This window comes from Melanostigma gelatinosum (assembly GCF_949748355.1).
Source record: "Melanostigma gelatinosum genome assembly, chromosome: 8".
Classification (NCBI taxonomy): domain Eukaryota; kingdom Metazoa; phylum Chordata; class Actinopteri; order Perciformes; family Zoarcidae; genus Melanostigma; species Melanostigma gelatinosum.
Window position 1 is genome coordinate 12,546,675 of NC_136641.1, and position 24,142 is coordinate 12,570,816.

The 24,142-nt window shown below is 41.9% G+C and overlaps 2 protein-coding genes across 2 annotated transcripts in view; one reads left to right on the plus strand and one right to left on the minus strand.

The window, feature by feature from the left end:
* Positions 1–23,645, minus strand: part of cntn3a.1 (contactin 3a, tandem duplicate 1) — a 76,596-nt gene extending 52,951 nt beyond the window's left edge. Inside the window, exons 1-2 of the mRNA XM_079272791.1 lie at positions 23,611–23,645; positions 9,989–10,132 (exon numbers count right to left, since the gene is read on the minus strand). Coding sequence (XP_079128917.1) covers positions 9,989–10,043 — 55 coding nt within the window. The 5' untranslated portion in view covers positions 10,044–10,132; positions 23,611–23,645. The remainder of the gene's footprint in view (positions 1–9,988; positions 10,133–23,610) is intronic.
* Positions 13,295–15,965, plus strand: LOC306781482 (uncharacterized protein). The gene is made up of 2 exons (XM_079274356.1): positions 13,295–14,888; positions 15,087–15,965. Exon 1 carries the CDS (start codon positions 13,644–13,646, stop codon positions 14,832–14,834), a length of 1,191 nt encoding a protein of 396 aa, XP_079130482.1. The 5' UTR covers positions 13,295–13,643; the 3' UTR covers positions 14,835–14,888; positions 15,087–15,965.
* Positions 23,646–24,142: the final 497 nt, after the last annotated feature.

Genomic DNA, 24,142 nt, shown 5'->3' on the forward strand with positions numbered 1-24,142 from the left:
CCGCGCTTCAGCACAATTTCATTTAAACCCTTCAAACGTATCACCATCTTCCCAGGGGGTGTCATCCAATAGGAAATTTGAAATAAAGTGCCACGACAAATGCTGAGAGCAATTTGGTCTTATTTTGAATCAGCTCCTCTCATTTGAGCCATCCACATGGTGTGACTCAGATGGAGAAATAAGCCAATCATTTCCAAAATTGGAGGAAAAATACTTGGAGGGTTGTTATCCTTCCTGAAGTACAAAATCAAAACAAAATTCTTGTGCTCTTTCCAAATAGTTTGTATTCCACTTCCTCAGAACAAAAAACAAACTGACTTCATTCTGAATGTCATCCGAACCACTTATTATTATTATGTATAATGCACGTTCGAGGAGCACTTTCTATGACGTCCATGTCTATAATGCAATAAAAAATACACTTATAATACCTGGTAATCTACTTATAGCACTCTATAATTAGTTATAAGCACTCATGAATATGCATAGTGCTATACAACTATAATCATAAAACACAACAAGCACAACTTCATGATTGCTGGGCATTCACTGACATTTTTGTTGTTGTTGCAAAGATCATATATTATATTTCCCATAGTTGTATATGCATTATAATCACTGTTATAATGTGATTAGAAGTCACTGTGGTCATTTAATGCTAAATGTAAAAAAAAAAGTTTTGTGTGTTCTTGCATAGATTTAATTAAACTTTTTTCATTCTACTTAAAAGAATCAAACGACTTTTAATCCAATATAATGCATTTTGAAAAGGGATAATAATGCATTAAAGCTATGGGAATTATAATACACTATGATCAGTGAGTGACCAGTAATTATGATGTATTACGATACTTTACCTAACAATAAGTTTATTTATTGGTTTATTTGAACGGGACAGTGCACATTAATAAAAACATTTCTGCAAATGTGCCAGAGTTAGCCAAAAGGCTATTTTTCATCTGTAGTCCCAAAAAATAAAGTCATTATAAAATGTTTTCTCATGTGTTTTGATTATTGTTATCAATAAAAGAGTATGTTTGAGTATTTACAACGATAATTATACAGTGCAATAAAGCAGATTATAATACATCATGAGAATGTTTATAATGCATCACAAACATGGGTGTTATAGTTTACAATTATACAATAAATCACCAGTGCAGCTTGCAAATACCTCAAAATGACACTGAAACAGTATTTCTGCATACATGCCATGTGTGTACACGTTATTAATATCAGTATTAATCATCGTGTGGTGTTCTGCAAGGAAGGATTACTTTTAAATATACAACAGAGCGCAGCGAATAGATTAGTACCATAACTCTAAATGTGAGTGACATACAGAATTGTCTTTGTAAGAAGAAAAAAAGAAGAGAAACAACAAAGACAGCAGCATGTCGAGTGTGACATTTGTTTTCTTGTTAATTACGCAGGCACAACAGTGAACGTATGTTGTGAAAGCAAAGCCCACAGTAACAGTGACCCATGGGGCAGTCAACTCTTCACAGAAGTAAACATTCCTTTCTGAGAGGGAAGAGAATTCATTTGCATTTCTGTAACGACAAAGAAGTGGGAAGATTCCGTAGGTAGGGTAACTCATGTATACGAGAGGCAGGTATCCTTTTCAAGTCTCTGGCGCCATGGGAGTACAAGTTTATCCTCAAGACTCAAAAATAACTCTCTGAGAGGGGCGGGGATGTTTGACAAGGGACCTTGTACGCTGATTGTTCCTCTCCACAAGGATAAACCTCTCGGAAAGTTACGCGGAATAAAAGGCCGCCTAATTATAATCGTTGTTAGATGAAGCGTGTCCCTCGAAGCAGCTTTGAGAGATGATTGATTACCAGAAGACACCTCTTCCATACTCAAACACAAATCGGATAAAGCCTGAAATAAACACGAGATGAATCGCTGTGCCTTATTACATTGATGAATGAGTCCAGTTATCAAGTCACAAACATTTACATTCTGCATCATTTTTTTTATAAACATGCTTGAATGCAGCTGGGAGCCCCAAAACATTACCCAGCCCTTTAGTTATTAATTAGCGCTTTAAGTCGCATCAATTCAAAAGTCAGAACCCAAAGACTAATCATTAGATTCAAAATGTATCGTTCATATCCCAAATGAATTATAGATTTGTAACTAATCATAATAACTAATCAATGTTACACGAACAGAACAGTATTTCTGTGTTTGTTCTCCCACGTGAATAAAAGCCCAAAGGTGATCTTGCATTCCCTGATGTCCAGTGTTTGGAGAACCCTGTTGAGTAGAGGATTCGTTCATCATGTATGGTCGAGCTTACTTCAGAGAATAATGTCAAAGACTGATGATCTTACAAACCCAATGAGATCTTTAAAAAGGTATTCAGTCGCATATTTGAGTTACTGTATGGCACAATTGTTAAAATGTACTGTTAAAGTGTGGCAATTATAAGAGTAACAACTTCGGGGTTATCATATTTAAAAGAATTGTAAACGATTGCCATACTGTTGTTGTTTATGAACAGTTGCTTTATTATTCAGGGCTGCTGCAGCAGTTTCGTGTGTCAACAGCTCAATGAATCCTTGGAAACTGTAAAAAGAAAATGCCCTGCTCTGGCTCGTCCTCAACTTATTTTCATGACCACCTGATTAAGAATGTGGCTAAACTGGGAACAGTGAGTGATTCATGGCGCTTATTTATCTGTTGGACCTCGCACTCATCACTTGCTTAAAGCACAAACAACTGCTCAACAGAACCACCTGCATTACTCCTTCTGCACCCACAAGCAAACACCCTGAACCATGTCTGTCAGAACAGTTCTTGCCTTGGTGTGCATTGCACGAACAATCAATCCCTAAAACGACTGCAATGCAAAAACCTAACCTGATATTCAACTGGAAAGGTTCAAAAAGGTTCAAAAACCAGCGGCGATGTTAGGTTATGCAATGGGCTCCAAGTTGTTGTATAAAACACAAAAGTCGTAGAAGCACTGAGCTGTGTTAACACTAGCGGCCGCTACTGGCCCGGGATCGGTTGATAGTGGTGAGTGAGGAATAAACTATATATATATATATATATATAAATATATAAAACAGGCTGTAAAAGGTGTTCTGAGAAAGTGTGAGCGACCCAACCACGAGAGGTCCTTGAGCATGCAGCCATAACTGGCCATTCAAAATGTTGTGCAGCTTGTTGCGGCACATTGCAAGAATAGCCGTGGACAGACATAAAAGACGCACGCTCACTCAGTCACAGGCTGTGTGCCACACAGGCACACAAAACGACCGAAGACATAACCTCTCCCAGGGCTGTAATACGAATGTAATCAACGTAGATATTTGGTTGCAGCCTATACTCTGAACTGATCTGATCTTTGGTAGCACCATGGCAACTGTTAGCCTATAATAATGGTGACTAAGTGTAATGAGAAGGGATTGAGCTCTGGAGGCTGTGCCTGGGGGCTCAGCTCAAACTGATGCAAACTCTCTGAAACCCTTGCGTTGCCTTCATAGGAGGGAATGTGAGATGCAGCAGGAAAAAGCTGAATCATTTCCGAGCCCGCTTTCTGGTAATCAAACACAGATGTGCGACACACTGCACCAGACATCGAGGGTATTTACTCTTTTTTCGGAACGATCAAATTTTGGTGGCATACCAGTTGGCTCAGCCAGATCGTAGATGCATACTGGAAAGACATCTGGTAAATGTTTTTTAAAAAATTAGCTCAACATGGACACTCCAATTGGACAGATTGGAGGGAATCAAGAAATGATGTTGAAACCAGAATATCAGAATCTGATGGCGGATCCAACACTGAGCACCCCAGAGCACAGGCAGCAACATAATGAAAAGCTCTATCACAGAAGTATACTCATCAAGAATCCTAACAGGAAGTCGACTGCACAATACCGCAGGACAGAGATGGAGGTTATTATGAAAGGGTCTTTAAAAAAAAAGAAAAAGAAAAGTGGGCCGTCTACATTCATATCTGTCAACTGCTGCCAGATGCAGCCGTTTTCTTTGGAAAGCTCTTCAGACAACACAAGACTCAGCATCGAAGCACAAGTTCAAGGCAGAGGGAGCTGTTTAGGAGGCTGAAATAAAAACTAATCTCAAATTCAATACTAGCTGACAGCAAATGAATTCCTCCAGCTTACCTCAGCATGAATAAACAGGCACACGGGGAGTCGGCTGTGGGGGAGGTATCGGTCGTTTGTGAGGTCCCAAATCCATTCGTTTCAGCTCAGGGTTTTATGCATCAAATAAAAAAATAAAAAAGCCAATCTTGCTTTTTAAAGCATCTTTCCCCTCTGTCCAGGCCGATAAGGTGCACCTTTAAGGTCTCTCATTCAGGGGCAGCAAATGTTACTCCAGAGCAGGAGGAACGTTGAGGTGGTTTTGAGCAAAGTACAGATTCAATCACTCCTCCAAATATTTGAAATATCCGTCAAACCTGTTTTTCAAGGCCCTTGAAATACAGCAACATTGGTAATACACACAATTATAGGCAATAAAACCCTCAATATTTAAACATTTCATCAGTAAAATTGGGGAAAATGTTAAAGAACTATTGGAGATGGACACATTGATGTGATTGCAGTACTAAAGAAGTAGTGAGAAGATATATTAGAAGCATAAAAAAGAAATAGCACAAGAGTCGAACATTCTTTACTGCTATGACTATCAGCTAGGGTGTACTGTTCTGTACTGCAGACTCTCGTTAATTAAATTAATTACATTTTCAGCGACACAGTCTGTGAGGAGAGGAACGCGGCCAACACATTCCCAACTAATAGCCAACCGTGTCACAGCCATTCTCAAGCTAATCAAAGCTAGCGCATGTGAAATTCAATAACACCCTTGTATCCAAGGTATCCAATGCCATGTTCGCTGGTGAAACACAGAATTGATTAGGTCCCACACTCCATTTGTGGGAAAGGCAAATTAAAGCCATTTCTTGCTGTTCTCTCTGTTGAATGTCTACATAAACCCAGAAACATATTGCTATTCGTCATCTAATTGTAGTAATATTGCAACCGTTTCCTCCTCGAGATTGGTTGGAAGGTTGTTTGTCACTTACCTCCTGCTATGGTCTGCACTAATGGAAACATTCATCATGGTTTAGAGCTATGCCACATTTCCAACTATAGTGACTTACAAAATGCTTGATTTGGCCATCAGTGGTTCCTTTCTTGAAAGTGAAGTTTGAATTCCTGTACTCGAGCTGCAACCAACGAGTATTTATATGTTTGTATTAATCTGTCAATTAATCGATTAGTATAAAATGTCAGAAAATAGTGAAAAATGTCTAAAGTGATGTCTTTAAATGTCTTGTTTGGTCAGTCAAATAACCCCAATCTATTCATTTTAATATCATGTAAAATAGAGAGAAGCAGTGAATCTGCAGCTGAAAACAGCTTTTTCTGCCATTTTTGCATGAAAAATTACTTTAACAATAAATCAAAAGTAGTTGGCATTTTCTGTCAATCGACCCATCCATTAGTCGGCTCATCGTTCCCTCACTGTAAATATCTCTTATCCAATGTCACGTAAATCTCATAAATACCATCCGTAATATCATTTTTATTTTGTTAACCACCACAACACACTTTTATATTCTCTAAATAAGCTACTGTGATAAATGTTTAACACTTTCTGATGAATATAAATCGTGAGATGAGAGCATCATTTTTGAGTGGCCTGTTCCCGCTTACATCTAAGATAAAGCAGGTAAAATGTTCACATTAATGATGAGTCATCTTTACAGACTAATAACGGCAGCATCAGAAGAATGACACATGCCAGGAAAAGCAGCTCACGGCACTGCGTCAAGCTATTGGGATGTATCATGGCGCTAATATGGTGTATATACTGCTGTTTAATTGATAGTGATGTATTTACAAGAAAAAATACACAGTACAGATGAATTATTATGAATCTATAATCAACACGCTTCACAAACACATTTAAATTGGATGATTTCTTTAAACCCTGGATGAAGCGAAAATACAGCCAGCCATGGGAGGAAGATTCACTGGGGAATATTCCTCATCTTCATATGAACACAACTTCAAAGACGCAATTAAATCCTTGCTTCTTAAAAGGTTTTGCCTTGTTCTGATGAATCAATGAGGGTAGTCAATATTTGAAACTCCAGTCGTCTCTGGGATGCACACGAAGCAAAGTAAAAGCAGCTCCAGGAGATGTTAATGCTGGCCAGAAGCAACCCTTCATATCAGTGAACAGTGGGGTGGTAAAAGTCATGCATTGTGAGTATTTACTTGGGTTGACCACTGGCTGTGTCACATTAAAAAGGATAGCATCACATTATTATAAATCAGTCCTAAAACTGTACTTGCACAACCACAGGTACACATTTTGATCTCTGTGATTATCCCTTCTGATATAATCGTCCTCCTGTTCATACAAATGCTATTTCAATGTGTTTCAAAGCGATGGTCCTCTTGTCTGTGTCACAATGCATCCCATCATTTAACCAAAGCTGATACGAGAGCACACCAGTTGCAATTAGACAAATTAAGGAATTATCTTACAAAGTTTGTACTCTTTTCTATAACTGTGCCTTCCTGCAGCTCAGAACGGAAACACCAAAATCCAGACAACTTGAAGATACCCACTCTATTTGACCAACTCAGACTGCTGAAGGCTCATATTAGCTTCAAAACACATTTTAATCAGAACAAAAACTTAGGATTTTGTCCTCCATTAATATACATTACCAAAGGAATTCTGATTATACCGAGGATATCTTCACAACCAGTATGGACACTTACAGCAAAGAGTGTCTCATAAGGCATTTAATGTACATGCAGGCAGTATTGTATTAAGGTAGAATTATAAAATGTGAACTTATCCTTTAAGGCTTACAGGAATCAAGTTGCACAACCACAAACTCAACTCATCAGTCAATGAAACCGTCAAGCAAGCGTTTTTTGTTTTGTTTTTGTGACTCATTACTGCTTTGTTGAATACTTAGTTCTGATTGGCCGATAAGCACTGCCTGAGGTTACTTCTGAACACTGGACATCTATTAATCATAGCCCTCTACTTTCGACAAGTCAGAGATTTTGTTGATTTTTTATCACACCAAAAAGCATCACTTCTCTGAAACTGTTGGCATTCACTGAACTAACCATGGAAGATGTTCGCCATATTCATTCTGAATTATTCTGAATGCACAGAACATTTGGTTGCTGGTTAGACCGTCAGCGATAATCTTACTGGAATTGTTTAAATTTCTGCTTGCAGTGTTGCTAAATTGTAGGCTTTCAATGCAAACGACAGATGTTTCTATGACTGCACTCCTGCAGATGCTCGTGCATTCAGTGAGCTTGTAGTAAAATGTTTTGAAATCAATGTTTTTTTGTATCAAATGATTACATTTTTTGGCAAGTGGTTGTGTAGTAAAAGGGAATATGGACAGCGAGCTGAACAGCAGGGGCTTATTTTTTCTTCACGACCAAATTGTCGTAAACGGTCTCTCTGATATAGATACTTTTTTCAACATTGCAGTGTGGTAATTGAACAGAAATCCCATCTCCTGTCTCCATTCTTTACAGACAATGAGTTACTTTCTAAGAATAAAATAAACAACATCCAGCTGTACCTCAACGCCTCTTCTTTGCTCCCCCTCTCTCTCTCTCTCTCTTACCCACACATTAACAAACATACAAGCAGAGCACGCCCCTGCATCAGGCCGTTCAGACCCTCTGGGAGCAATGGGGGGAGAGCCGGTTAACTTCAGATGAACTTGCTATGGGAATGACTTACTCTCGGCCCCATTGCTCTCTCACACAGCCGATGCCCACTGAAAAAAGAAAAGAAAATGTGCCTACTTGTGGATGAATAAACCACCTAGAAGCACCTATCTCAAAGTTCAAAGTTCAAAGTAGCTTTTATTGTCAATTCTTGCATGTCAGGACATATAAGGAATCGAAATACCGTTTCCCACTCTCCCACGGTGGAACATAAAGTGCAGCACAACACATAAAACATAAAACACTTCCTAGGCTAAGTGACGACAGATATCCTAGTTAAAACATATACTATACTACAATAAAACATTCAATACACATAAAAACGGGAAAAGTGGGCAATTGATATAATAAATAATTAATAATGTAGGGGCAGGTGGGCAATTGATATAATAATGATGGGAAAATGGGCAATTAATATAATACTGTGTGTGTATGTGTGTGTGTGAAAAGTGGGCAATAAATATAATATAAATATAAATATGAGTACATATTTACAGTACTTCTGTACTTTCAGCTTCAGCTTCCCTCAGGCTAGAGGATATGATTGGGGGGAGTGAGGGGAGAGAGTTCAGTGTCCTGACAGCTTGGTGGGTAAAACTGTTCTTTAGTCTGGTGGTGCGGCAGCGGAGGCTCCTGTACCTTCTTCCAGAGGGTAGGAGGCTGAACAGACTATGTGCAGGGTGACTGGTGTCGCTTGCAATTTGAATGGCTTTCCGGGTGAGGCGGGTGGTGTATATTTCCTGTAACGAGGAGAGTGGGGCACCGATGATCTGTCCGGCTGTCTTTACAATGCGTTGGAGTGCTTTCCTGCTGTGTTGGGTGCAGCTACCACCCCACACAGTGATGCAGCTGGATAGGATGCTTTCAATGGTGCCCCTGTAAAATGATTTCAGCACTGATGTGCTGAAATCACATCTAACACATCTAAATCACAATCTAACTTCCTCACACAAGCTCCCTCTCTCTCTCTCTCCCCAGCATTGCAGGTCTGCATACTAAAACGCTCATCAAGAACACAGAGGCTACGGAGGTCTATCGCTGTATTGCGCCATACTTGTCTTGCAAGCAGAGCATATGTAATGTAACCCCTTACTGAATATTAATGCCGAGTTACTTTGTTACACCAACTGTGAGTGTGAGCCTCAAGAGTGAGGCAAGGGCTGTGCAACACATTGCTTTTCAGAAGCCATTTAACCTCTGCTCCTTTGTTCAGCACCAATTTTCCTTGAATAAATAAGCCTGAATGCGGTTTCTGTTTCGTGGCTGGGATCTATGGTACAGACTGCAGCCTTGAATTGTGTCCTTGAAGCTGTCCGAGATCAAAAATTCCACCGATGTTGAAGACATTCTCTTGTCTGTATATGTAACAGAAATGCTTACGTTGGACATAATATGTGATCCGGACTTGTGCTTTAGTTCCTAACCCTATAGCGAGTCACAGTTCCCTGAGGAAAGCCTCGTTAGACGTCCACTGATGTGTATCGGATTCAGTGATAAGTGGTGCTAATTGCCATGTCGGCAAATTTAGGTGCCGACGTGTTGTTGTGCGTTTGCGGAGAGACACGCATGCACAAAGACATTTGTGTCAGTTTCAAGTACACACGTGCACACATGTGCGCACACTAATTATTTTAGGTCCCAGCTGTAAGGAGGGGCTGCTGATTTGGAGCGATACTGCGCTCATGCGACAAAGCCCGTACTCATCTTGTTCTCGTCTTCAGACTTTGACATTCTGAAGAGAACTAGCGTTTGACCCTAAACATTTTGTAAAGGGAGGAAAATCAGGTCTCTCATTAAAAGCAAGATCAATGACAAGATTTCTGCGCTGCTGCCGGTGCAATCTCAATTAGAGCAACAATTGAGGGTCTCTTTAAAATGAATGACTACACACTCAGCGGCTAGATAGGAACCTGGCTTATTCTTCTTCCAACAGGAGTCACTGCTGCTGTAAGATAAAGGTAGCTGCTATGCAGAACTGGAGGAATGTTAATTTGCTGCCTTGAGCCGACAACAAGGTGAACCTTTCCTGCCATTTGTAAAGAATTGGAGGAAAGCTTTGGGCGCTCTTTGTCATAAAGTCTTTTCGTTTTTTCCTGTTACTTTTAAGTGCTATCTGATATGTATGCCTCACATAATAAAAATCTATAAATAACAATTCATAACAATTCATAACCCCTATGCTAACAACATAAGAAAAAAAAGTGCACATTTGGGCGGCTTACCTGCCAGACACTCCGCCAATGACAGCAGAAGTAGAAGTTTCCATAGCAACTCCATTTTAATAGTCTCGGGTCAATAGAAGCTCACATCAAATCACAGGTGTGTAGAATCCTGGCTTGGTCTTTTCCAGCACTTTCACCGTTCCTCTGTCAAATGAAGAGAGGGGGGGGGGCATTAGACACAGCAGTCGTGGGCAGTACTTGTCCATGCTTGCGAGGCAATGACTTGTATGATATAAGACACAAGAGGATGGTAAAATAAAAAAACATTTAGTCTTTGCAAACACTTTTCGGGTCAGGGTGGCAGTTGACAACAGCAGCTCTATTTTGTAGTGCAGACACTGATAGTCTGGGTACAATCTATATTTGTAAGAATAATCAAGAAACCGCTCTGTCTCCCACAAACAAAACACAAAAATAAAAGATTTGCCCAAGCCAAGCACTCACAAAACACTTGTGCAGCAGCGCTTGCTTAAGTGTGCTTAACATTGCATAATAGGGATCATGTCTGCGAGAGAAACATAAAGGGATTGCTTGTACTCAAACCTGCTGAGACAAAACAAAAAGCAAGCTGCTTGTCAGACACTTCCCTGGCATGTAATAAAGCACTGTCCTGTCTGCTGGAATTCATCGGAGCTGGAGGGATTATGTATTTCTGACATGAAGAGATGACTGTAGGCAGGGCAAACCCATTTTCAGTCCCCCGGGAGACACACACAATTGATTTTCTCAAGGACTAAAGCGTAATTTATCCCCGCTTAGACTCAAATGAAGTCCCGGGAAAAAAAAAGTTGTGAAATGATAATGAGGCGGATTCCTCTTGTAAGAAATTTGAGTAAAAAAACTGTAGTTAGTAGATATAATAAAAGTGTTTAATAATTCATAATTAATAATTCATAGTTAGTCATAATCATAAGGGTTTTGAGAATGCATAATTAAGATAAACATAAGCATAAACATACATGCAGAAGCATGAAACTTCTGCCAAGTGCAGAAGTGTAGCTTTTATTTTGAAGGATTATTATAGATGGGATTAAGCAATAACTGACAATCATTGAATGGATTAGCTGCTCAGGAGAGACAGATGTGAAGACAGGCGTCTGCTGAGCTGAGGGTGGGTAGCCAATAGAAATTGAGATAGACGGAAGGGAGGAGTCGTGAATTAATATGTGGGAGGGGTAATTCAAAGTCTTTTTTTCCTGGCTCTCTCTCACCTGAATGCTCCCGGACGACAGACGTGTTACACCGGAGGAGCCGAGCGAGGTTTTTTGCAAATGGGGTTTTATTGTTTTAATATGTCATAGGAGTGTACACTCCAATGTATAACTGTAAATGTACTTACATCAGTGGAATTAAATTCCTTATAATTGTAAACCAGTTTGGGTAGCGTTATTATCGCAGCGTGTGTGTCGACGGCACAAAGCCGGCCACATGGCAGTCACATGTGCTCTGGCCTTCTCTCTTGTTGTGAGGTAAAATTCTTCCATAACAAATTTGGCGAACCCCAGATGGGACAGTCTTGCCGGCCTCGCTGTGTGTGCTGACGGCGACGTTAGTCAAGCAGACAATCCTGGGCCCACAATATCGGTCGGCAGAGCCGTTTCATGAAATCTGTGAGTTAGCTACTAGATCTTAGGGGAATCTCTGCTTGGCTAAGCGCTGCTAACGGCTAGCGCTGCGTTGCCGGTGGGCATGTTCCACGAGGGAGGCCATGTTCCACTGAGGTAAGTACGATTTGCTGTCTGAAGTATGATGAACTTAAGGGATTAGTCAAGAGTATAAGGATCCTAAGAATTAATTAAAGACGGACAGCGCTGTGTAAGTAAGTAAATCACCACATTGGAATCAAGCAAGCTGTGGTACGGGCGATACTGCTTTGCTCATGCTGGGAGCCTCCTTCGGCCCAACATAAGTATTGTTAGGCCTGCAGATAGCTAGTTTAAAGCAGTTATGTAGCGAGGCGAACTGAGATGTTGTGGGCTTTGAGGGGCTTAGGTGTGCAAACCTTTGTGGGCTTAGTCCACAAATGTCGGGTCACGTCGCATAAGTTGCTTAGGGAGCTAGGCTAGCGGGAGTTAGCTTCTGAGGCCGCAGGCTTCAGGAAAGACACTCTTGCTAGCTTTGGCTGTGAATATAATTAGTGGATCATGTGGTGATTCAGAGGGCGTAGAATAAGGGCTTTGGTGAAACTAGACAGACTGGGTGAGTGGTTTGTGGCGTTGGAAGTGAATAACTCGCGTTTCATATACGTAACAGTGAGCTCAGGTCCGGCGGAGCTAAAGCCCGTTAACCGGAGGTTTAAGGGTTAATAATAACAATAATACGTGTGACTAGTCTGTGTTTTAGCAGCGTGGAAATACGTTTAAAAGGATGACTAAATAAGTCCAATAATACGTGTGACTAGTCTGTGTTTTAGCAGCGTGGAAATACGTTTAAAATGATTGATATTGCATGACCGCGCTGTGGGGAGCTAACGCTAGCTACGTGTAGCTCCGGCGTTGCGGTACGATGTATGTAAAATAAGTGCTTATAAAATAAAATAACGGCTGGATTGAGAGAGGAGACAGAAGGCGTATGAGTGGAATTAAAGTGTGGGATTTTGGTGATACTTGTGTGTGCGTACGCTTTATCAGAAGCTCCGTTTTTTCGTTAGCATTGCGGATAGCATATCTGTAAAAAAGCCGGTTTCATGACAACTTCCGGTTTGGCGCAGAACAACTTCCGGTTCGGCGCAGACGGCAAGGCAAGTTTATTTGTATAGCACAGCTCAAAGTGCTTCACATAAAACCATTAAAAGCATCAAAACATAAGGCAAAAGAAAAGGAGATTTAAAAACAATTAAACAGAAGGAATAACTGCAGGTGACCGTAAAGAAGTGTTTAGAATCTGAATATTTCAGAGATTCATTGTCTAAGAGCTGTGAGCTTATATCCTGACCTTAGTTTTAATTAAGCATTATAACTTTAGTCGTTGACTTTGGTTTTAGTTCAGCATTTTAACAAAGATTAATGGTTTCAGTTGTGTTTCTTCAATTCTTGAACTTAATTGTGACTCAGTATTGTGCAGACCAGAGTGTAAGTGCAGTTCAACAGTTTGACTTACATTGGTATTTCTGGTTGAATATCTTTGAACACAGTTATTGATTTTTAAAGTTGAATTTAATATTTAATTGATTAATTATTCATTGTTTTTTAATTTCATTTTACTTCCAATTTTAAACCTTTCGAATTCTGATTTGGAACTGGATTGTGATTGTGATTCGGATTTAGATGTTGAGTTGATTTCGGAATTCCAGCTTCAATTTTGGATTCGAGATTCCTTCACATATCCAGTATTGACTAATTTTGGTACATTTACTATTTTACATAGTTCCTAAGAATCAATATTGACACGGACGGCGCAACATATTTGAGAGATCGTTGACCTCTCTTACACTACAGACGTATGCTAACATTTACTGCTGAACTTTTGGCAGTTCTGTGTTTGTTTCAGTCAAGGTGCGTGGCTGAGGGTCCAGACCTGGGAAGTGGAGCAGCGGATCCCAGTTTTGGAGTCAGCGGCCACACGCCATACAGCACAGAGGGTGAGTTGATTTTGATTCATGTGATGACAAGCATGCACATGTAATACACACATTTGAATACTCCTAGGCTGCATAATGTTTACATTAAAGAAGCAGAGTAAGGAAGTAGGAGAGTTGGTAAAATCCAACGGACAAGCTGAGTTTGTGCCATGGGGACATCGAGACATGGACGCACTGGAAAAGGCGTTGCCACCGCTGGCAGGTGGAGCCAATCCGTGGATCCGTGTCTTTGAAAAACTCACAGCAGCTGATAAATTGGCATTGGGAGACATCCGTGCCGTGATGATCCACACCGAAGGAACAGCCAAATTGAACATTTTGGAGGTAAGTACAGGAACGACCAACAGGGGGGATGAAACCCCATTTGACAACTTTCGAGGAGTTTTCTGGTCAGCAATGCGGAGAATCTGGGCCAAAAAACCAAAAACGAACTCTCTTTCGGGACTGAAGATAAAACCAGAGGAAGAAACCCATCAGTACCTGAGGAGAGCTGAAGAAGAGTGGCAGAGGGCAACAGGGGGGAGACATGACGGCAATGAAGCCACCACTGTAGTATGGCGACACACTGTGCAGATGGGCCTGCCTCCACCGGTACGGACAGCGCTGGGAGAAGTAGTAGGCTTGAGCAACATGAAAGATGCCATGTGGAGGAAACACCTAACTCACTACAACCAGCGACAGCTAACTGAGAAGACAAAAGGACAGGAAGACATAAAGAGCATGCAGCGGCGGCTGCTGAAACTTCAAATAGCGGCGGCTGACAGAGAGATAAGTAGAAAACATCTGGCCAAGAAACAGATGGCCGTAGACAAGGCTCAGGCCTCACAACAGCCCCAATATCCAGCTGCACCCCCGACCTCATACCAACCAAATCCAGCAGTACCAGCCCACACAGTGGTGTACTACCAACCTCCACCACATTATAGAGGCAGAGGACGTGCACGTGCATCCAACAGAGGCAGAGAATATGGAAGAGGCAGAGCTTACCAAGCAGGCGGATATGGCCAACCAGGAAACAGAGAAAACCCTGACAGGTTTGGTGAGTGCTACGTATGTGGGAGATGGGGCCATTGGGCCCGAGACTGCCCAAGGCAAATGGGAAGAGGAAGACAGATCAGTGCAGCACCACAACATGCTCCGTTCCCACCACAACATCAGCAGTACCTACGACCAGGTCCAGCTGGACCTCCTCCCGTGAGACATCAACAGATGCCCATGCTGTCACCAGGACCATGGGGAGGTTCAGGGTATAGCCAAGATACATAGATGGTTGCCATGTGATCCCTTACAGCAGAGATATCGAGGTGAAGGGGGAATATGGTAAGGTGACAAACATTTATGGTAAGGTGTCAAACATTTTTTGTAGATCCACATTTAGAATCGTTTTCAGTAAAGGTGCTACTCATAAATTTTGAGATTTAATAACGTCATGATAAACCACAACTAGACTTGCTAACTCTAGAAATTGAGAAATATACGGGAGCTCGAACTAACATGAGCCGAGTGTTGTTTCCTCAGGTGACAAACGCAGAAGCAGCAGCTGACGAAAGGAAGCAGGCTGATGTGTCACCAGGCAGTCTGGTGTGGATAAAAGTCCACAAACGCAAGTGGAGTGAACCAAGGTGGACCGGTCCATGGGAGGTAGTATTGGCAACCTCACATGACACCACCTCACTCACTGTGCAGCAGCGAAGGTAACGAGTAAGACACTCGCAGAGACAGGATGGAACATCAGACAGGAAAATTTGAAGCCAAAGACACCTCAAAAGAGGGGTTTAGACAGTACTGAAGATGACGTTTTCCCCACAGTTTAAGCGAGGGCGTCCATTAGGAGAATCTTAGGGTCAGTGGGTTATGGAAGTCTGTAATTAGTTTATTCCTGAGTTCAGTAGTTTCCCTCTCAGTATGTGAAATTAACCACAGACAGGAACCAGATCACATGCATGACTACATCAGGATTCGACATTTAGCCTCAGTAGCTAATCAAACCGATCTTAGACCACGTAGAGAGGCTTATCTGACGACACTCACCTATGAAAATGTAACTCTCACTCTTACGTTCAAAGAAGGTACAACATCAACGGTCCAGTTCGACTTCTGTGAAGTCGTTTCCGGTCCCAGGTATGAACACATCTACGGGTGGATGTCCAAAACCTTGTGCATCATAACTGACGAGTGTGGGCCTGCCACACAAAAGTATGGGAAGCTGTTATCATATTATGCCTGTGATGTGTACAAAGGGGGTGGGTAGATGTAATCCTTTAAGACTTACCTAAATTGACTGACTGAGGACTTTACGTAATACAGGGAAAGGCTACTGATAGTCCTGCCCCACAAGGGCTCATTAGGATTATTGTTAAGCCTGTAAAAAGACCAGGTTCGACATACGACTGACGCAGAGGATGAGGTAAGGGGTGGAAACTGGAATGGCAGATGGGAATGTATGGTGGGTACAATATACGGCTTCAAGCCAGTAGTACAGATTGTATTGTGTGTTTAGGATCTAGACCCATAGCAACACCAGTTCCTTCAAGATTCAGACTCCTAAGTCCTGAATTAGTTGTATTTTAACTCTGTTTACTGATGACACTTTGCCCCTCCAACACACTTGTCAGAGGCTACACTGGCATTACCCACCTGTAGAATATAATACCCCACCTCTGTTCAAAGTTACAGAGGGTCCATTTGATTGTATAGTCTCAGATACCGCTAAGGGCCCAATGTAGGTAGTATTATTGCAAATTAAAGCAAATTGTAGCAACAGTCACCTATATCTTGCCTGTCACTGATGCAACTTATGGAGAACTCATCTCTCCACGCCCACATGCTAACAGAAGATCCAAAAGAGATGCCGGCGGCCCGAAGGGGGCCTTTGATGACCAAGTGTACATAAGATGTCATAAGACTGCCAAGGGGGGTGTCTAATGACTTTCAAGCCAGAAATCAAATAGCAGCAGATTTAGAATCTGTTTTCTCTCAGAGGGTGATGATTAATAAAAATGTCGATTGGATCAACTACATTTACTATAACCAACAGCGTTTAGTAAACTTCACCAGTGACGCCATATCAGGACTGCATGCACAGCCGGCGAAGACTAGTTTAATGACCTTGCAGAACAGAATGGCATTAGAGATGATTTAGCAGAGAAAAGTGGCGTGTGCCAGATGTTTGGGTCTGCGTGCTGCACTTTCATTCCAAATAACACAGCTCCTGATGGATCGGTGACCAGGGCTCTGGAGGGACTGACAGCACTCAGCCAAGAGCTAGCAGACAACTCTGGTGTCACGAATCCGTTCACCGACTGGTTGGGAAGTATGCTTAGCCAGTGAAAACATACATTTTTGGCAATCGTAATTATTCTGTGTGCTGTCATCATAGACCGCCTAGTTGTCTGTGGATGGGGGTTCCCGTGCATCCGTGGACCTCTACAGGGGTTTATTGTTTCACCGATGAGCCAGACACCAGTCCAGGCAACCAGTTATGTGACGAGGATGAGGACGAATTGGAGCTTCTGATGGCCACAGTCTAGATGAGGCCACCAGAGGGACTTCACGAGCGGTTCCTGACCATCCAGATGGACTTCTAAAACATCCAGTGAGATGTTGGAAGTTTGGGAAATAGACGGATTGTTTTGGATGAGTATTTGGAGATTAAATTTTTTGTTTAATTGGGTTATAAAGGGATTTTAAGGTGTAAAGATTAAGAAATGCAATTTTGTCAAGTGTAAATGAACAGTCAAGGCTTCTCAGTATGTGTTCTCTAGCCTACAGGCTGTATCCTGATCCTGCCAGCCCCAAGACATGGAAGGCAGTGACTTTCAACGCACTCTATCTTGAAACGAACTGAACAGAAATACTTGAATTGATATCTGTGTGCATGAATTCTTTGCCTCTGTTTAGATAGATAGGGAGCCTCTCCCTGGATTGAGTAGGGGGGAGGTCTCCAGGGACATTTGCATAACTAACTACATTTGAGTAGCTAACTCACAGTGAACTGTGAGTTAGGGGGGAATTGTAAGAAATTTGAGTAAAAAAACTGTAGTTAGTAGATATAATAAAAGTGTTTAATAATTCATAATTAATAATTCATAGTTAGTCATAATCATAAGGGTTTTGAGAATGCATAATTAAGATAAACATAAGCATAAACATACATGCAGAAGCATGAAACTTCTGCCAAGTGCAGAAGTGTAGCTTTTATTTTGAAGGATTATTATAGATGGGATTAAGCAATAACTGACAATCATTGAATGGATTAGCTGCTCAGGAGAGACAGATGTGAAGACAGGCGTCTGCTGAGCTGAGGGTGGGTAGCCAATAGAAATTGAGATAGACGGAAGGGAGGAGTCGTGAATTAATATGTGGGAGGGGTAATTCAAAGTCTTTTTTTCCTGGCTCTCTCTCACCTGAATGCTCCCGGACGACAGACGTGTTACACCGGAGGAGCCGAGCGAGGTTTTTTGCAAATGGGGTTTTATTGTTTTAATATGTCATAGGAGTGTACACTCCAATGTATAACTGTAAATGTACTTACATCAGTGGAATTAAATTCCTTATAATTGTAAACCAGTTTGGGTAGCGTTATTATCGCAGCGTGTGTGTCGACGGCACAAAGCCGGCCACATGGCAGTCACATGTGCTCTGGCCTTCTCTCTTGTTGTGAGGTAAAATTCTTCCATAACACTCTCGTCACTGATAAACAGTGATGTATTTATTTGTTTGTTGTCGTCCCCGTCCCCCCGACATATTGATAGCCATGATCCTTTCTGATAAAGCAGCAGATAGATGTTTGCGTATGATAGGATGGAGAGAGGAAATTAGCCATCGTCTTTGCTCAAACCGACTCCGGTACATTTAACTGACTGATGGCACAGTTTCCTCTGACTACACACCATCAGCATGCTCAAATTAATGAGGAAGAAATGACTCACAACATACAGTATAGTCCATCAAAAGGCAAGTGGCAAGAAAAAAAGAAAGAAAGCAGACAACTGAGAGATTACACTTTCATAGTTTCCCAGTTATCGTTACGCCGCTTATCTTTGCACCACTGAGAGGCACGACAGAGCACACTGACACGTTCGCCAACACCCTCTCACTTCTGCGTGTACTAAAGCATTCAGAGGAAACGCTTTTCCCCTATGAATCCCATCATGGAGATTGGGTTTAGAGTGTCATCTTAGTTACCAATTTATCTTGCAGTTATTCGGATGCAAATGTCATGAGTTCACGTTGGCTTTTAATAAAAAATGAAAAAAACAAGAGTGACTTCAAATCCCTTTTTGTGCTCTTGGATATTTTTGGAGTGCTCCTCCTTCGAGGAAATAATTGAGAGATGCGCTGAATAAATTACTCTGCAAAAAATGACTTTAACAGAAGAAAAAGAGGCGAGTTTATATTCCAACTTCACACGTATGCCATGTTATCTAAATGTATGGTTAATGTCTAACATTTCTATGACACTAAATCAAACAATTCAAGTTTTAAATTTGACTTAAATACAAGCTGCAGTTCGCTCTTGCTCACTGCTTCGTGTTTCCAAACAGCGTTAAGCAATCGACTAAGCTTGTGAAGCTGGCTTTCAATGGGAGTCCTTGGCGCTCCCATTGAGTTACAAATCCTTTATGTGGAAAACCAAAACTTACTAAATTCAACATCACTAAGTTTCTTGACCCAGTGCAGCGCTCCCTATTTCCTTCTCTACCGGGTCATCTAAAATGAATTTATCTGCCTTGACAGCAGCACAAGCGAACACAACCAGGACATGTGAACCACTGAGACGCCCCATTCAGAAAAAGCAGGTATCAGTTGGCCTGTAACAGCAATCTCTTGATCTCTATTACCCAGCAAACCCTGAGACACGAGACATCAGACGACGGGTTAGCGAGGGATAAAAGACGGCCTTTTGATCCACAGAACTCAGATGGCGGCTGGGGAAGCCGGGGAGTGTCCGCGGCGGTATTTGACTTCCTCTTCATCCCAAATGAATTACCCTTGTGACCTTAAGTGGTAGTGACAAGGCCAATGGCTTACTTTCATCCCAAATTGATTGTCTCATTTGTTTGCTGTACGAGATGAAAGTTAATGATAGGGATTGGCGTTCTAACTTTGCCTTTCAAGTTCCACTCGCTTTCATGTCTCTGGAAAAAGCCAGCAGTTGAAAAATGGAATGAGATGAAAGCTGGAATTCGTTGAATACGTTAAGGATTTAGGACTGTTGGTCAGACAAAAGAACCAGTAGGAGGAGCTTACTTTAGGTTACCCTTGCTTTGGGAAATTGTGATGTGCTTCTTTCACCATTTTCTGAAATTTCATACACAACAATTCCTTATATGTCAGAGAGGCAGTCAGGGTTCATTCCTCAGTGTACTAATTGGACTTCGTCTCATCAAATCCAAAACCAACAATTTGACTTTTGAGGAAACGCAGCAGCTTTGAGGGAAGCCTCAGACAAAGCGCTCATCCAAATTTCAGTGTTGTCAAAGTGACACCTCTCTTTTTCCTCCTCTTCTTCTGCTCCAACAGCACCAGCTGGAGTTGATAAACCACAGATTGTAGTTTAGTCAGCCAGAGAAGCTGACAGTGATGTCAGCTGATTCAACCCTGTCCACTACACCCCATCTCTCCGCTGCCATTACATTTTCAGGGCTCAAAAAGGTATTAATAGAGGGGTACTCCAGGCCCCCTTGGTTGAAGAATCCAGATGAAGATAAAACTCACGCTAAAATACTTGAGAACCCCCCCCCCACACACACACACACACACACACCCGAGCTCTGAATCATGAATGAGACCAGACTCTCACACTCTGCAGGAACGAGACACGACCAGGACAAATAGCATACAATGATGCATCTTTAATCACCTGAGCTGTGACTGCATATGATCTGCAGACGCCGGCTCGATCAGTGTTTTCCTGCATGCGAGGCTCATCTCAGCTCGGAGTGCCTCCAGTCATTTAAAATTCATTATCTGCTAGTGCTCGAGTGGACTCGTAGTAGTCGGGAACGTGAAATTCCTTCCGAATCCTGCACACTTTGATTCACCACACACGTGAATCAAAGATTCACCGAGCAGCTCTGTGGAGGAGTGCCGGCGATAATGATATTGAGTCCTAATCAAATAGTTTTTTACATTAAATATTCAATTGTTGAACTAAATATACACGCCATCAACTAAAGTAATCATATTCTATTTTCTTTTTTGACTGTGAGATATATATATATAAAGTGACGAAGGCTATAGCTGCTTTTCTCTTGAAGGTTTGAAAATGTTTTAATTTTTCCCATCAAACTGATGGTATCATCTGCTGAACCCAAAACAACTTTAACGTGAAAAATAAAGTATTTTTAAGGTATTTTAAAAAAGGTGCTTACTTCTTCTCGTGCTCAACGTAGACATTGAACTCACGGAACTCTCAAAGTTGCACAGATGTGGAAAAAGCCACAAAACAACCTTAAACTTCCCTCTGCCAATCTCGCCCTTCAAGAATCTCTGCGCATATAACCGATGAGCTCAAAGCTTTCTCGGAGCTTTCATGTGTGCCAACCCAAGTATTTTTGCACACCGCGGGAGTCAAGGAAGAGCCAACGTGTTCCCTAGCCAAGACGCTACCTCAAATAGTGGCACAAGACAAAGAGACTGATGGTGTTTTGATCTGAGCACACAAGCCGCAGGGATGACATAACACATGCCAGCTTCTTCATTTCTCCAGACCACACCAGGGGCGCTCCACGAAAGCGCTCGTCCCAGTCTCCCCTGTGACAGCGCGTTGAAAGGTTCTCCCTGTGCGCACGCATGCTCCAAGCCCAGGTTTTACACAATGAGCACAGTATATGGGAATAATTATCAGACCGTTAAAGAGATATGGGTCTTAACTTTAGTTAACGCTTCTGAAGTATTATTTATTGAATGGTTAAACCTCTAGCGATGCACTCATTGTAAATGTCCTAATAGATTTAAGTGAACTGATAAATCACCGAGTTGATTTAATTGGAAATAAACTAAATGTGACTGGAGTGGACTAGATTGTAATTACTCTAATGAGGCACCTGCAGCAAACATATTGTGCATAAATTGTCTTGCGGTTGATGCTAGCTCTGACTCAAAGCGGTTGACAATTCCAGCGCACCTGCATTTACTGAGGCACTAATTAAGAATCCCATATGGATTTTAGAGCCTGCCAAATTAATAGTTCCTTAAATACACAGATTTAGATCTTTGGTCAAACACTTCGGTTGGTGGAAGCTGATCACAAAATAAAGGTTGACATAGAAAAACACAAACTGTGGCCCGATTCAACACTACATCGCATATGTGCTCTAATGTTGGCAGTTACAACGCAAGAAGTTCATTCATTTTCTTTTTTCGTGAAAAAATAAATAAATAATGCTTCCAGACATATCAATCAAACTGCAACTTGAGAAAGCTACTTTCAATTTCAAAAGTGAAAACGTCACAAGTAACAAGCAACAATGTATTTCCTATGTTTATTCCCTTACTTTCATGTTTTCTGTGCTTTCCCCTGGAAACTTCCAGCTGTAATGTCCATGTCCATGTCCATGACGAAAAATTGGAGAGGGAATCATTTTTCTGTGATTTGCATATTTCTCTTCCAGCAGAAAATGATGTTTATTGCTGGTCTGAAGATGTCACTGATTTAAAAAGTGGAGGAGGTTGGAATGTGGACTTTATAGACTTTATACTACCCCACTGAGCTGGTCTGCATGAGAAATGGGAAGAAAAAAAACCAGCAACACATATATAGCAAAAGACTGAGTATGGACTGATATCTGGTGCAAGGAAAAGGATCTGCAGTCTGATTAGTACAAATCAGGGTTTCAACATGTCCAGGTAATACTTAAGCAAAGGGTTCAGAAACAGGAAAACCCTACTTTCACCCATCAGTGAAACTGTTTTTGCCCGCATCAACCTTCGTCAGTCTATGTGCTGCTCTTTCTACTTCTTATGCAGACCTGGCTTCGCTCAGTGGGGTACGATAAACTTCATGTCCCACCCTCCTCCTCTCTCTGAGCCAGTGACATCATGGGAAACGTGTCCAGCCATAAGCACACTTCCCCGAGGAGACCTGTAGTAGATCTACTATTCCAAACCACTCGGGTACTAAAAAGGTAAGAAGAGTAAGTGCACTCCAAAGTATAGCGTTTGTGTAGGGAATTAAACCACAGCTTCTGGTAGAAACACTGTGCAGGGCACATCCAGCGTAGTAACTTGTTAGAAGAACCCCCTCCTGAGCCACTGCTAATTTACTTAATAGCAGAATCATAATGTGCAAGGCAGCTCCCTGTCAAACATATGGACACTTGATTGCAAGAGGAGTTATTTTCAAATGGAGTCCCACGCTAAAGGACTTTAGACAATCTGAACTGCAATCAGGCTCGGCAAGGATGCAATCAAAAGGAAGGGAGAGATGATGAGACTGGACTGAGTCCAATCCCCTGTTGATCGCCGACAACAAATGAGTGCTGCTAGAGTTTTTAAATGACAAAGAATGGATAGGTGGATTCGTGCCCTCCTACAGAAAACGTGCATGGTGTAAACGATGGTCGTGGCAATTACACACGGAATTACACACGGAAAATGTCATTATTTCTAATGGGTTGTGGGGAAATTGTCCAACTTAATTGGGAATTGGTATATCAACGCTGTTAGTATTCTAATTGGCAGGTTGGACACATATAGTGTATGCCTTGACGTGCAATTTCACAGTCAGTAGGCAGCGCACACATATTACACAGCATGTCCAGGATGTGGGACATAAAAAATAAATGAGCTTAGTCTGGAAATCCCAGGATATGACGGGCTGTATGTTGATACGTCTCAGTAAATGTCTAAAATATTTAGGTTTTACACCATTTGACTTGTTCATCCTCGGTGCCAGAAGTGGAAGTTTCTGCAGACTGAGGGTTAAGAGCAGCCTGATGATTGCGCAGACCGAAAACAGGCGACAATGTGTTCGGGATATTAAAAAGGACAGTTTACACAGACAAATAGAGGAAAGCAAACAGTTGTAGATATTTACCTGAGTGGGCTTATGTTCCCTGCGGTGTTTTCTGCTGTCTACCCCTTCTCGGATATCCATGTTACACCGCGCATATCTATTTACTCCGTCAAGTCGACGGCGACAGTGAAGTTCCGTCTCTTCTAAGTGCAGATATTGTGCTCTCGTAGAAATGGACCCAAAACTCTCCTCTCCGCTCCGCTCGCCTCTTCGGAGGCGGGCTGCTCTAAACGCAGGCGTTCACTCTTTTCCCCCTCTGAGTGCCTTCTGTGTTTTTAGAGTCCCCAGGTTCTCCACAGTCCAGTCCCCCCCCCTCCTCAGCACATTCGTGTATAGGGCACCGCGGCAGTCCCGCTCGCACCGCCGCCAGGCTGAAAGGAACCAAACCCGCAGCTGTGGCGTCCGACAAGGAGGAGGTCTGCGGTGTGAAGGTTTTTTTTTTTAGATGACGGTGTAGGAATTCATTTTAGGAGCAGAAAGTGCAGAAAGTGCTCACGGTCTAGTTGACGGTATGAGGACTGTAGTTGCCTGCGCGCGCGGGGCGGCAGTGGCA